The sequence below is a fragment of the Podarcis liolepis genome (genome assembly GCF_965112155.1).
Source record: "Podarcis liolepis genome assembly, chromosome: 1".
In the NCBI taxonomy this organism is placed as follows: domain Eukaryota; kingdom Metazoa; phylum Chordata; class Lepidosauria; order Squamata; family Lacertidae; genus Podarcis; species Podarcis liolepis.
This window is the reverse complement of record NC_139554.1, coordinates 68,805,587-68,821,444: the sequence shown is the minus strand read 5'-3', so window position 1 is coordinate 68,821,444 and position 15,858 is coordinate 68,805,587. Positions and strand designations below refer to the sequence as shown.

At 38.6% G+C, this 15,858-nt stretch overlaps 1 protein-coding gene across 4 annotated transcripts in view; it reads right to left on the bottom strand.

Annotated features, from left to right (window-relative positions):
• SBF2 (SET binding factor 2) overlaps window positions 1-15,858 on the bottom strand; it is a 230,333-nt gene that overhangs the window by 109,418 nt on the left and 105,057 nt on the right. For all 4 annotated transcript variants that reach the window (XM_083476221.1, XM_083476222.1, XM_083476223.1 and 1 more), the window contains one exon: window positions 2,143-2,256. In XM_083476221.1, coding sequence (XP_083332347.1) covers window positions 2,143-2,256 — 114 coding nt within the window. The remainder of the gene's footprint in view (window positions 1-2,142; window positions 2,257-15,858) is intronic.

Here is a 15,858-nt window from a genome sequence, read left to right as displayed (position 1 = left end):
GCTTTTGATGCAATTGACCATGGTGTTCTTCTGAAGCAACTCAAGGAGATGGGAGTTGGTGGTAATGTGTTACATTAGTTCTGCTCTTACCTGCAGGGTTGCTACCAGACAGTTCTAGGAGATTGGTGCTTAGCACCATGGCTGGGTCCCATAGGGCTGCCCCACAAGAGTCGATTCTGTTTCCTTTTTCTATTGAGCATCTATATTAAAGAGTTGGGAGCTCTCGTCTGGGGGTTAGAGCATAGTTTCAGCAGCATGCTGATGAACACAGCTTTCTGCATTCCACTGAAATCAAGAAAGGCTGTGAAGATGTTGGACAAGTGTCTAGAGGTAGTGATGGACTGGATAGAGTCCAATAAATTCAGCTTAAATCCTGCTAAGATGGAAGTGTTGTGGGGGTGGTTCCTGTTTCTGGGAATTAGGTGTGTGATCCGTTCTGCGAGGTGACTGCACTCCCCTGTGAAGGAACAGGATCACAGTCTGGGCATACCCCTGGATTTCAACTTGTCACTAGAGTCTCAAGTGGCTTCTGTGGCTAGCAGAACTTATGCCCAGCTTATGATGGTTTGCTGTCTATGACCATTCCTGCACAGCGATAGTTTTGCTCAGTTGTCCATGCTCTAGTGACCTCCGATTTGGGATACTATAATAGTTAGGGTTAACCTTTAAGGTGGTCTGGAAGCTGTAGCTATTGAAGAATGTGGCTGCTAGGCTGGTAAGTGGGGTAGCCCGATAGGACCATATGTCACTGGTTCTGAAAACACTGCTCAGGTTGCAAGTACCAGGCCTAATTCAAGACATTAGTGCTAGCATCTAAAGCCCTTAACAGCTTGAGACCCAAGTACCTAAAACAGGGTTTTTCATAATATGAGCCAACTCAGACTGGATGGTTGGCAAGTGAGCCTTGTTGGTACAGCTGTCACTGGGAGCTGCTCTGACCCATGGCAGGGTTGTTTCAGTAGCAGTTCCCCATCTGTGGCCCTCCTGTCACCCTCATTACTGACTTGCAGGAGGAATTTGAAAACACCACTGTTTGATGGCTGAAGGAAACTGTTCCTGGCACCCCTAAGATCAGTGGCTGGGCTGAGTTTTATTATGGATGTGCTCGCCACCCTGGGTTCCTTCAGGAGGAGGAAGTTGAATGAATGAGGGGGGAAGAACTAATTTTTGAGTGACATAAGTATAAGGAAGACTTTTTAAAGACGTTGCTGTTTGTGTACCGCATATGAGCCTCAGAAATAAAAGTTGCAGGCTGCAAGGCCAGCTACTGCTGAGGCTTTACATACTAAACTTAAGGACTGCTATTAAGAAGCTCCATAGTTTGAGTTATCTAGAAGCTCAGTCTCAAAGTCGTGTGTAAGTAATAACATATTGGGCATAATCAAAAATACAGTCGTGTACTGCAAATTTTAAATAAAAACATTTTTTTATTAGTCTTGTGCCAAACATTTCACCATTTCATTTGGAGTGCAAAGAGTTTTGAGTGAGGCTGAAATATTTCCCCCACTTTGCTACATAACCAGTTGCTTGTTTACTGAATCAGCTGTTGCATCAGAACCAGCATTAAGCTATGTAAGTGAATCAACTCAATTACTTTGACCAAACTAATTGCTCTGAAGTTTACATTTTTAGTTCTATATGAGTAGCTAGGAAATTCCAGGGCAAGAACCAGTTTGCGGCAGCTGCCTGTGGTGAGCCGTCAGAACTGCAGCTTGGATTATCATCTGGACAGGAAGGCTGTAAAGGCTTCCTTTTGTGGGATGGGACCTTGCCTGAGCAAGATGCTCTTTCTCGTTTTGATGTGTTCTTTGGCTTCAACTCCTCTCTTGGTCCCTTGGTTCCAATTCACCAGTGCAACTCTGACAGTTGCCTATGGCTTAGCCCTGACATTAGGCTGGGATAACTAAATATTTATTTGGTATATATGTGCTTCTGAATATAATGCTTCTGTGAATAAAAAGTGCATAGCATTGATGTACCAGTGAAATGTGATTTGTATAAAATGCAGGCTATTTCTCCTTGTGCTGTCTAAATTCTCATAACAGTGTAAATATATTTCAGTTCAAGAATACTTGCCACTGTTACTTATCAAATATCCAACAATTTTGTACAATGGCACATTATAAATGACAGGTTCTTTACCCTGAAAATTTCTGGATAATCTAATCTGGACACCAACACCAGGCTTTTGGGAGCAAATACTTCTGCGGGCTGGATCAAACCTGTCTCCTCCTCTCCTTCTGTTTCTCTTGATCCCTTTGAAAACAGACATACTTCAGTCAACAGATAAGATGGTGATCACCTTTTGGAGAAATAGTATTTTTTAAAATAAAACCCAAATATGTCCTAGAATTTAAAATAAAATATAGCTTTTATGAAAACATTAGAACTTTAAAGGAACTACCATGCAATTTGTACCTCACGGTTTCGAAGATGACTTATTGAAACAAGCAAATAAAATAGCTAAGCACAGTTTTTGCACAAAACACAAAGGGGAAACTTCTACTTTGAAAGCAAAAGCAACTCTGCTTCCTACAAGTTAGTCAAAAGCTCCTCTTTGAAGCTATCTCAACATAGCAGTTTTCAATAAAAGTGTGAACTCATGTAGCTCTATCTGTGAACTTATGACATTTCTAATCCTACCCATAGATTTCATCCTACATCATGTCATTCAGTAGACAGAATGCCAAGGGCAGCAGAGAATCACACCTCAACGGCCCACTGGGATTTGTTGGATTGGTCTCTCACTAATTACTACCCCAATCAGCTGTTGCTTCCTAGACAAGAGGACTGGGCAGGCCCCAAAAGCTGCAGGTAGGTGGTAAAGAGAGATTGGTATTTCAAAACATGAGACCTGAGTTCCAGTTTTGCTGACTGTCTCAAAAGGTTCTAGTACTGACCTCTGCAATTTTTATTCAAAATCATTATTTCTAGCAGTGTGACAGCAGCAAAACATGCTTTGGCTTGCACTGGATATGCCAGTAGTACTTGTTTGTAGCCTAGGAGTGGCAACCATTCTCAGGAGAATTACTGTAGCTATCCTACCAGGAGAGGACACTGGGACCTACTATCCAAGCTAAAGGGCAGATTGAACTACTGGGCTATAGCAAAAGAGTACAAATGAAAAGGAAGTTTTTGTTCCTTCTACCTCACTGTTTACAATGCTCTGGTGCCTGTTGACTGGAGCTGTCCATGAATAATTAAGCTGAATAATGAATGTCACTGGCATACACATTTGCTGTTTCTGTGACGTTTTCTTTGAATATTAATTGTTGTTGAGTTGCTGCTAACATAGCAGCCTGTATTAGCTAAATTAAGACTTTCAACTTTATTTTTTTTATTAAAAAACCAAATTGAGTTCAAAAAGGATTTTTAAATTCAAAAACATTACATTTTCAGGATCTTGAATGATCACAGCAGGCCATATCTCTACATCTATATGAGAGACAGGGATTTTCTTTTCAAACTGTATGGCATAAAAAATAAAAACAACCAAACATGTTTAAAGGAACCTTATAGCAAGGACAGCTCACTTTTGTGTCAGAGTAAATGTATACATGTTTATCCTTTTTATTGGACCATAAAGTTATGGAAGAATGTACAAGTTGTTAAAATTACATTGAATGTCAGGCCAAACCCTGTTTTGTGTACCTCGGTTTGCTTATTCTCTTTTACTAATATGTTAGCTAATATGTTGGCAACCTATTTTGTACCCCTTCTTGTACAAAAGTGTATCATCTTTTGTAAAGTCAACCATCATGATCCTTAACATACTGGTAAGGCCTATGAATGAGCTGACCGACTTGAATCTAGTAGCTTTAAATAGGAAGCTTCTCAGTAGTGAACAAGACACAGAGCTCACCTACACTTCTGCTTCTCCTGTACCTAGAAAGGACGGGTCTGACCGGTTTTTCGCTTGTCCCATGCTTTCTAGGCATGGGTCTGACTGGATTTGCCTTTGCCCCTCCATTTCCCCCTGGAAAACCTGTTCTTTAGTGTTAAATCAGAACAAATGGAAATCTGTGGAAAACCTGATTCTGATTCAGTGCTAAACTGCAGGTTTTCCTGGGGGAAAGTGGAGGGTCAAACAGAAACTTCTGAATGTAAGCTAATCAAAGCTTATTAAGTCTTGTTGCCCTGAACTGTATTTGGTATAGCAGTGACTAATATCATTTTCACTTTGTACTATGCTGTGCTACAGGACTGTCAGCTATTATCAGTGAAAAATACTTTCTAAAATTGGATAAACATCTTGCTGTGGGAACCACCAATACATTTTAAAATAATTTAAGAGCAAACATTGCACAATGCTCTCTAGCAGTGTTTACAGCAATGGATATGCCCACAGTAAATCCTCTCAGAACATTTCTATTACCCAGTTTCAAAACCTTATTCAGATTCGATACATCAAATAGGTAAGATGAATTGATTCTTACAAGCAGACTTATCTATAATTAGTATGGAGATCAGCTTTATACTACATTAGGAGAAAAAGAAAAAAGAGCTAGAAATAGCTAACAGAACCACAATTATTATTTATATTGCTGAAGTAAAATCTGACTTAATTCCAGTCATTCTCATTGTTTGCTAAGTTACTTCTTTTTATAGAAAACAGTTTTATAACTAGTAAAAATAGATAGTGGAAACAGTTGGAAATTAGTGTTTCACTTAAAGGGAAAAAACCCAAACAACACCCTAACAATCACCTAATACATTCAGGTAGGTAGCCGTGTTGGTTTAAGGCAGTAGAAATATATTTTAAAAAATAAAAAAAAATTGTCCAGTAGCACCTTAGAGACCAACTATGTTTGTTCTTGGTATAAGCTTTTGTGTGCATGCATAGTTCTTCAGATACACATTGAAATACATTGTTTTCTTTTACTAAATCAAATTATGAAAAACAGTCCACATGACTACAAAGGTGAATTTTGATAAGATTCTCTGGCACTGCAAGTTAGGATTGAGATCACACTGAAATACCAGTAGGTGGCACTGGAGATTCTTACAGCAAGTACTTCCAGGCTTCCTTCATATAGGGATGACCCATGACACATAGGAGTGGCTTGGAAGACTTTTAAATTCTGTTCAACTTAGTCATTTCTTTCAGCTGGGTACTCCTACAAAAACCATGCTATTTGAAGGTAAAACAAACAGATGTGAAGGAACCGTACACTAATCTTCCATGCGCTGCATCGTTTCCCATCTTGCTACCAAGAGTAAGAGTGACAAACATCTGTGTGGCACAACAAAATCAGTGAACCTTTGTTTCACTACCAGCAGAAATGAAAAGTACCGTAATTTTCCTGCAAACAACTTGTAACAGACAGTGTGATTAAGAACTGCATGACCTATACAGCATTTGAATGAAAACTCTTGTATGGTTCAACAGGAATCTCTTCTCTGTCAAAAGTATATTTTGGATTTGAATGGGAAGATATGGAGGACATATTATTTTATCTTTGTCAGAGAGCAGAGAATGTAATCTGCACTGCAGTTTAACTGTAAATTAGGAAACAATCCCATGGAAAACAAGCCCTCCCCAATGAACAATGCCTTCTGCCTGTAGAGATTCAGTTTCACGGATCAAAGGACCCTTTCAGATGTTTTTATTCGTGGCATACACTTCAGGTTACAGACTTTGCTAACCAAGAAATAGTACCTTGGGTTAAGAACTTTGCTGAAAATGATATTAGAATTACCTCCCATCTAAACTAAAGCCAATGCTAACTCTGATGCCATTCTGGTACAGTGGTACCTCAGGTTAAGTACTTAATTCGTTCCAGAGGTCCGTTCTTAACCTGAAACTGTTCTTAACCTGAAGCACCACTTTAGCTAATGGGGCCTCCCACTGCCGCCACGCCGACAGAGCACGATTTCTGTTCTCATCCTGAAGCAAAGTTCTTAACCCAAGGTACTATTTCTCGGTTAGCAGAGTCTGTAACCTGAAGTGTATGTAACCTGAAGCATATGTAACCTGAGGTACCACTGTACTTCCTTTAAAAACACATTTATTTTCTCAGGTCTCTGTTACAAGTTAGTTGTATTAATTTAACTCTGCCCTGGCATAATGGCTGATGTTTTTATTTTGTATTATAATTTAGAGAGAGAGAGAGAGAGAGAGAGAGAGAGAAAGAGAGAGAAAGAGAGAGAGATTTACTGTACACCACCTTGCAATTTCAAATGAAAGGTGGTATATTTATATATTCCAATAAATATTTAAAAATGGGAAGAGAAAAGGCTTTTATGTCCATAATGTTTCCGATTTTTTTTTAGAAAAGGGAATCAAGCTAGATCCTGAAGGCATAGTTTCAAGTAGCTAGGTCCAAATCTGAGAGAAAAGATCCATATTTTTCATTAAATGGAGCTGGTTAAAAACCAGTGATTAAACACAAGTCTTATTGCCTGACACTGTTATGTAGTTTCCTAACAAAGCAATGTATTTTTTTTCAGACATTGCATATGGAGCCTATAAAGTTAACATCTGCACGTCTTACTGTTGCACATGTAAAATTATGTGTAGATATAATACATCCTAATGTGTTCAGAAAATATTGTACGTTTATTGAAAGTATGTTTATCTGTGTGGATTTGTATTAGTCTGGTTACATGCTGTTCGGCTTCTGCGTGGCATTTCTTGAAGTCTGAGCAACAGAACAAACCACGTGCTCAGCAAAAAAATCAGAAGCAATTTGACAAATATTATATGGCTATGGTGCAAGATGTCATCACTAAAGATAAGGTATTATAAATGGCTTTTTAAAATGCAATTAGTTACATATTTTTGCATAAAAGGACAACTGCAAGAAATCTAGCTAGAGGAAGCCTAAACTTTTCAATTCACATTGAAAAGAGTGTAAGCATTCCCTAATTCCAGCATTTCAACCATGCTTACCCATGCAAAATTTCTATCACAGAATTCTCTTGCTGTGGGAAAAGTGAAATTTACCCACATTTATTCCTTCACAAAGAAATGAGCCAACTGCATAGACAGATCTCATTACCTTACAAAATGCTAAGCAGAGGAGATGGCTGCACTTCAAAAAGCTATTAGTAAGCACTTTGTAGAACCAATTACAAAAGCCCATATATGGTAATTAAAGCAAACATTGCACAAAGTTTATACTAGCCACAATCAAAGCCAAAGAATGATACATGTTCTTTCATTTCCAACATTCCTGGCATTGTTTCACTAAGTGACACAATAAACTGTAGACAACGTTCTGAATTTCCAGTGATTGTACACTCCCTTTCCCCTGCCAACTAATTTCTTCATATCTCTGATATGCTATTTACAGGATCATGCTTAATTACAAGTAGGAAGAAATGACAATGCACAAACTATACAATCAGCATTATCCACAAAGGTACAAAACATTACAACTTAAAACAAATTCCCCCTTTAATTTCTGGAAAATGTGCTCTGAAAATGTCCAAGACCAGTGACCTATTGATAATACAATCTCACTAAATCAGAATGGGCTTGTTCACATAGCACATTGCATCATAATTTTAAACAAGCTATGATTTCTCTTCTTATGAGGTGGCCAAAGTATTGGATCCTCAGCTTCATCATCTGTCCTTCCAGTGAGCACTCAGGGCTGATTTCCTTAAGAATGGATAGGTTTGATCTTCTTGCAGTCCACTGGACTCTCAAGAGTCTCCTCCAGCACTATAATTCAAAAGCATCAATTCTTTGGCGATCAGCCTTCTTTATGGTCCAGCTCTCACTTCCATACGTCACTACTGGGAAAACTATAGCTTTAACTATATGGAGCTTTGTCGGCAAGGTGATGTCTCTGCTTTTTAAGATGCTATCTAAGTTTGCCATTGCTTGAAAAGAAGACTCCCTGGAAAAGACCCTGATGTTGGGAAAGATTGAGGGCACAAGGAGAAGGGGACGGCAGAGGACGAGATGGTTGGACAGTGTTCTCGAAGCTACCAGTATGAGTTTGACCAAACTGTGGGAGGCAGTGGAACACAGGAGTGCATTTGTGCATACTGTTCAAAAGTTTCTGTGGTGCTCCTTCCCCACTCCGTTGCTGCAGCACCATGAACCAAAGAGGGGGGGGGAGTCTAATTTGTCACGTTGTCTGAACCCAGGTTCATGGTTTGTTTCTCTCCAAACAAACCACAAGCTCAATTTCAGACACTTTGACAAGCAAAACTTGGGCTTCTTTTTCTGCAATACTTTTCTGCTGTGAGCACTGGCAGCATTCTGTGGGTTCACAATAAACCATAGTTTGTTTTAATTATGCTTAATGTGACGTACAAACTGGGCCAGTGTATGCTCTCTCTTTATTATGTTTTGAAAAAATGAAACATTAGAGAAATGTTTTTTAAAGCATTAACTACTAGAGGAATTTTGTTTCTGTAGAAACTACCAAGAAAGAGAAGGGGGGAGGAAGGATGCTGATTCACCAAAGAATGGCAGACAAATTGCATTTTAGCATGGGATTTGGGAACGTATTTTGCAATTCCTGTGCATCCTGGGTGAATAGTACTATTAATTATGTCTAAGATAAATGATAACCTCTTGCCTTTAACAGTCTCCAGCCAATATATCTGACCTGCTGCTAGGAAATTATTTTATCTCTGTTTTAAGTTATAAATTTATCTTGGTGTTTATTGCCCTCTGTGTCACACTACTGAACACATAACTGTGGTTACTCCTTAAATTTCTGCATTCTAAAATACTCTATAGAACGGGATGTTCTGTGGTGGAAAAACCATGGAGATTACTTGAAATATGTAGCTGTAGGGGTAGAGCCATTAAAACATATGGAAACCAATCCTTATGAGGAATGGTTGAGAGAGCTGGATATGTCTAGCTTAGAGAAGAGAAGACTGAGAGGTGATATGATAGACATCTTCAAATATATGAAAGGCTGCCATATGGAAGATGAAACAAGCTTGTTTTCTGCAGCTCCAAAGGCTGGAATCCGAATCAATGGATTCAAATTACAAAAAAAGGAGATTCTCACTTAAACATTAGGAAAAACTTTCTGATGGTAAGAGCTGTTCGACAGTGCAATGGAATACCTTGGAAGGTGATGGACTTTCCTTCATTGGAAGGTTTTAAACAGAGGCTGGGATTCTTTAGTTGTGATTCCTGTATTGCAAGGGGTTGGACTAGATGATCCTTGTGGTCACTTCCAACTCTACAATTCTAGGATTATGGAATCTCAAAACAATTTATTTCAATTCAAGGTTTTGTAGACAAAATGAAGGAAAATGTTTTTCTACATCTGCAAAAAACCTACTTAAATTTTTCGGCACATTAACAATAATTCCACATATGGTAACACATTTCTCATTTGTTCAAGCTGATTCTGCTGAACTTCTCCAGTAGTACAACAAAATCACCTTACCTAAATATTTTAGATTTAGGGAAAGAATATTATTGTTCAGATAGGCTCATCTTTTTAAAAATGAATACAGAGAGCTATCCTCTATTAGCATATACCATGTATGAAGCCAATGAATTTGCAGCATCCACCATCCAACTGATCCCCCGCCCACTTCCTCCAGTGGGAGCTTCTGCTCAATCCGAGTGCCTACTATAAAGAACCACCATACTAGATCTGGCCAAAGGCCCATCAAGGCCAACATTTTGTCTTCACAGTGGTAAACCAGATGTCTATAGGAAAGTGTGCGAGCAGGTAATGAGCACAACAATGCTCTCTCCCTTTGTGATTATCAGGAACTGGTATTCACAATCATACTGTCTTCAGCCTTACAGAAAGAACATCCAAGTAGGCTGTGGACTCCATTGGAGGTTTTCAAGCAGAGGTCAGGGACGCGGACTTAGAAAAAATATTGGGGGGGGGCCCGGGAAAGCTCATGAATAATAAATAAGCTCATGAATATGCAAATAAAGTGGCTCCGGCCCTAAATCGGGCAAGCCACGCCCCCCCAGCCAGCCGATTGGCTGGCTGGGAGGTGTGGCCAGTCGGGATTCCCCTGTTCTCGCGGGATTTCCGGCAGTGCCTTGGCTGGGATTCCCTTGGCCGGGGCTCTCCGATTAGGGCGCGCGGCTGGCTGGCTGGCGAACGAGCAGGTGGGGAGGAGGCGGGGGACGGCGGCGGCGCTCTGGTGGAAGGGCGCCCGCCCGAGATTATTGGGGGGGCTGAGCCCCCCCAAAAAAAATTTTGAGGGGGCTCGAGCCCCCTGAAGCCCCATGGAGTCGGCGCCTATGGCAGAGGTTGGGTACCATGTCATGTCTTGGATGATTTAGCTAAGATTCCTGCATTGCAGGGGGTTGCACCCTTGGGGTCACTTCCAACTCTGCAATTCTATGATTCTATTGTGTGTGTTTTTTAAAAAAACAACCACCCAAGTTGGTGACCATCATTACATCTTGTGGGAGTATATTCCATAATTTAACTATGTGGTGTGTGAAGTACTTACTCGTTTGTCCAAAATTATTTATTATTATATTAGTTATTAAATTTCTATACTGCCCTTCACCTGAAGACTGCAGGGCGATTTACAATATAAAAACACAAAAATACATACCATAATAACAAACAAAAACAGGACCCCACAGTATTTATTATTATTATTCCCAAGCTCCAGTATTATAAGGGAAAAGTGCTATCCACTTTCTACACACCATGCTTATTTTTATGCCCCTCTCTGTCTCCTCTTATCTCACCTTTTCTCTAAACTGAAAATTTCCAAATGCCATAAACTTTCTTCATATGAAAGTTGCTCCAGCCCCTTGATCATTTTAACTGTGCTTTTCTGGAGGAGTGATGCAGAAGCATGAGCTTGAGACCACATAGCCTTTTTGAGGTGAGAAGACCAGAATTGTACACAGCATCCCATGCAGTCACACCATAGATTTGTGTGACAACATTATGATATTGGCAATTTTATATTTATTCCTGTTCCTAATGATTCCTAGCATAGAATTTGCCTTTTGAACACCAGCTGCACAAATGAAATTTGCCCTTTCATTTGTGAAAATCCTACTCATAATCCAACCCAATGTATGGTTTAATTGTTGTTTTGCTATTATATAATCGTATTTATTAACTGTATAGCTTGATTTTACTGTTGCAATTTGATTCTAGCTGATATTGTAAGCTACAACGGGCTCAATTTGAAGATAAGCAAGATATAATTTTATTTAATTTTTGCAACAACAACCGTGTCTAAAAATTGAAAGAAAGGACCTATTTTTCATAAAGGCTTCTTATTAAACAACGATGTAAAATTCCTGCAAAGCCTTTGACTGCAAAAATTACTTTGCAACATAATTAATACAAGTCTTCTAAGCACATTTAGAGCACGTAAAATACGGTACTTAGTAAGAATGTGATTAACAATTCCAATGTGATAAAGCAATCAAAGAAATTCCTAGAAAACCAAAGCTAGTCACATATACAAACAGAGGTATTACCGGCCATGTCATTATCAGAAGTCACAGCCTAAAAGGATAATCTGATTAAACACATGACTTTCAAACTACTTTATTGTGAGCACTAACAGTATATGCATTCTCTGAACACACAGTGTAAAGCGAGAAGTCCATAGCCAGTTAATCTTTCGGTTCCAGTTTAGAAATGCATTCTCTCTCACAAGAAGACCAATGCAATACTCCATGTTCAAGAACACTTTTGGGGGAAAATATTTGATTTGATGGTACATGTATTCACCCCAAACACAATGGGAATAGCCACCCTCTAAGTCTTCCATATGTCAGTTAGATAGATCAGGGGGAGCCAAGGTGGTTACCTCCAGATGTTGTAGTTCTTATTAAACTGTGAATTACTCAGACTTGAAAGAGATGAACATAGCTGAGCAATATTGCTTCAGTCAGATCGACACATACAATTCAAGGAACTGAAAACAAAACCTTGGAGATCTCTCTCTCTCTCTCTCTCTCTCTCTCTCACACACACACACACACAGAGAGAGAGAGAGAGAGAGAGAGAGAGGAGCTGAGAATACCAAGGTCGAATTCAATCCTCATATGGGACTGTGGCATAGTTCTGTACCACAGGTTGGACTAAATGATCCTCAGGGTCCTTCCAACTCTGTGATTCTATGATTCCACTTCAGCTTGGACAGCAGGAGGCATTTTTTAATAAAAGTAAAAAAAAAAAAAAAATATAGTAATTGTAATAACTATTTTAAATATTTAATTTCTATAACTTGATCACTGTTGTCCAAGTGCTAGTAACTTCCATATTACTACAATGTGGTCTATGTGGGACTTCCCTTGACCTGTAAACTGCAGCTAGTGCAACATGCAGTGTCTCAGCTGCTCACTAAGGCTGACTATTACAGTACCATCATATTATTCTGCTACTACATTGGCCTCCAAGTAGCTACTGTTCTAAGTACAAATTCCTCTTAAGCACTTCTCAAATTTACCATCTCAGTGTAGTTTTTCTGCCTGAAATATGCAGTACAAAAATATGAGATAATGATGATAAAGACTCATCATCATCAACATACTTCTTACCCATCCCTCACCACAAGGTCCCAGGGCAGGTCACAGCGATTTAAGAATACAGTATTTATGTATGGCCTATGAACTATGTTATCAGTAGGTATTTCATGCTAGCGAGGAGGAAGAGGTAATGTCACCTTTATCAATTCTGTTTTGCACTTGGTTTCAGTGACTTTTGCTGCCAACCAATGGAGGATGGCATGGCAACATGCACTGCTGACCTTGCGTCCCAGCACCACATGCTGTTACTGGTTAGAGAAAAGGGTGGGAGGCAAGGCAGCAGATGCAGCGGATGCAGCGGAAGCATATCTGATGATCCTGACACTATGCTTATACTGTTTCGAGCTCCCTGCTGCCTTGCCCCTCTCCCTCTTGATAACTGGCAGCAGTGTGCAGTGTTAGGAAGCCAGATCAGCAACACAATCCCACCCATGCCACTACTGTAGCCAACTTAGCAAAACAAAAGTCTGAAGTTTTGTAAATTCTTCTTCATTCATCTCAGGTCCCTAGCCCCTGTACCCAAGTTTCTGAAATTTTACAGGTTACTTCCTTAGGAATACTCTACAATGTATGCCATTATCATACTAAAATCCTAAGAAAAAAACCTAGCACAAACCTCCCTGAATCAATAACTCCCAAGCAATTCATAAATTAATATAAGCCAGTCTTCTGAAATTTGGCAGCTTTCTTAGCTGGGGGCATCTCTATGATGTACACTATTTTAATATAAATTGGACATAAAACAACAGGGGATATTAAATGCATCATTTTTAACCACCCTAAACTGTAAGGGTTGTCTTTCCAGGAAATTCACTGCACCAATTGTTCTGAAATTTGGCAGTATTCATCCCTCACAAGGGGTTTTTTTAAACAAGGGGTTTCATTGTTTTTAAAAAATAGATTGAAGGGTGCCCAACAGAAAGATTCCTGAACTACTTACAAACATCAAGGTAAACTATGCCTGCAAATATCCAATTGTGTCAAAAAGAGGGGTAAGTTATAGGCATTTTTATTTTCCTACAATAGTGAATGAGAGAAGGCATGAAGCTTCATTTTTTCCAAATTGAGATATGAACCCAGGCTGAATTAGGAAGTTTTCAAAATGCTTTATAACAAGTCAGTTAGTTTTTCAAAGAACCAAATCTGGGTCTCAACTGAATAAGTGTATTCTGTGCTGAAAACTATAGGAAAAATTAAAGTGATGTAAACAGATAAATACATATTCCCCCTAAAATTAACTATATTAAACATCAGAGAGCTCATGACACTGGCATCTGAAATATACTCTAAGACATCCAAACAATGAGATTTTTCTTCAAGTCTTTTATGCATGATGACAGCAAGTGCTCCAAAATGAAACAGGCAACAGTTTGTTCTTTGGTGGTCTCCATTTTTTGCTGATTATTATTCCCAATAGCAACCAATCTACTTGGCTGATTTAAAGTGAGAGATGACATAGTGAAGCCCAGAAATGGGATAATATGTCAATTAGGAACATATTTAGAGATTAAAAGCGAAGAAAAAGCTGTGTGCTAACACCATGTGTGTCAAGAGTAATTTTTAATAATTTGCCATATCCTTTCTGTCATAAACTGTGTCTCATCTACATCAGTTGTAACAGATGAAGATGGGAATGCTTTAAAATTAATCTCATACATATAGCTCAAAGTCACAGTTCCCTCAGCTAGTTTGTACTTTAATACTATCATGTGAATAAGCTTTTAGCAGTAGAGTTCATATTAAAGACACAGTCTTCACATGTCAAGCAAAGGAAAACAACAAATTTTTAAAATTAATGAGCTACTTATTAAAATATTCAAGACAACTAGGTCAAGCAGAAGCAAACACAAGGTTGGAATAATATCCTAATCTATTTTAAGTGCTTAAACTTTGTATACTATTAATGTAAAATGGATTGTATTTAAAGTAAATGTATGGGGGGGAGCATACTTTAGTACACTATGTGCAGGCTTGGCTGACAAATATTTCATCTTAATGCAGTAGAAGACATGTTCTGGATCAGTCTGACCTTGAACAGAGAATAACCAAGCTAAAGCTAGTAAACCCTCTCACGTCTAAAATGAGTAGAAAATCAGATTTAAATTTAAAAGATTTACATCAACCACAATCAATTTATGAAGAAGCAATTTCATAAAATATTTCCACTGGTTTTTATGACATTAATGAGCTCATACATTTTCCTGAAAAAATGGTGTTCACACAACATGTTTAGCATATATGCTTTACATTATTTGTATTAACTATTAATAGAACACCAAACAATTCAAACAAAAAATGCAGATGAGTTTCTGAACTGCTTATAAGACAAATCAACATTTTAAAAGACAGAAAGAGAGGTTCTCAAAGGTGCAGTACAAAATAATATATCAGTGTAACATGAATCATGTGTCATAGCTCTTCTTTAGTGGCAAATGATTTAATCCATTTAAACTGTTTAGGAACTTGTGGCCTTACAAATGTTGTTGTTCATACTACAATTCTGCTCAGCCTAGCCAGCAAAGCAAACATTCAGGGATTATGAGAGCCATAGTCCGAAATCTGGAGGGTATCCTGTTACCTATACTTGGGTTAAACTCATTGCCGCTGAAAAAAAATAATAATTTGCATTTGGCCAATAATCATCCTCCGTATACTTCTGAGATCCCTTCCTAGCAGTTAAATGCTAATCATGATAAAATTATGACTCTCTACTGCCTAAGCAATGAGCATCACATAGGAGACATGTGGAAGCCAGACACTTTTAATCCAATTAATCTAGGATACATACAATCAGTAAACAAATGTGAATCACTTATGTCATAAAGTGAGCAAACACAAAATAGAACTTTCCCACATGTTTAGAGCAGACACAGACACATGAAAATATTTTTAAAATACCTTGTTAATCCATTTTTTAAATCTCAATAAACGAACCTGAAGTGTTCCCACAACCACAAATGTACATTAAAACGTCCGTCCTGCTTCAAACTATTTTTTTCTGAGAGACAAAAAACAAAACAAAAAACCCGGCAACTTCTGCTTTGAATCCAAAAAAGTTGGTTTACTCCATTTGTTATGGGTGTTTTGTTTGCAGCTCAAACACTTCAGCTCAAATTCCTACTTGGTTGGCCAATTTGGATGGTCTGGTTGACCTTAAACAAATTGAAATTTCTCTGAGATGATGCTTCATTTTAATGTTCTCTTTAGATTACGGTATGTGGGTAAGTACACATGTAGGCTCTGCTTCTCTCCTGCAGGCAACAATTCCTGAAATTCCCAAACTGAAACCAAGCCCAAGGTCATGTAATAGTGCATAGAATAGTACAAAGCCCTTACTTGGAAATGCCTTTTCTCTAGGATGCGGGGAGACTAATTTTTCACTAGGAATTAATAATAAT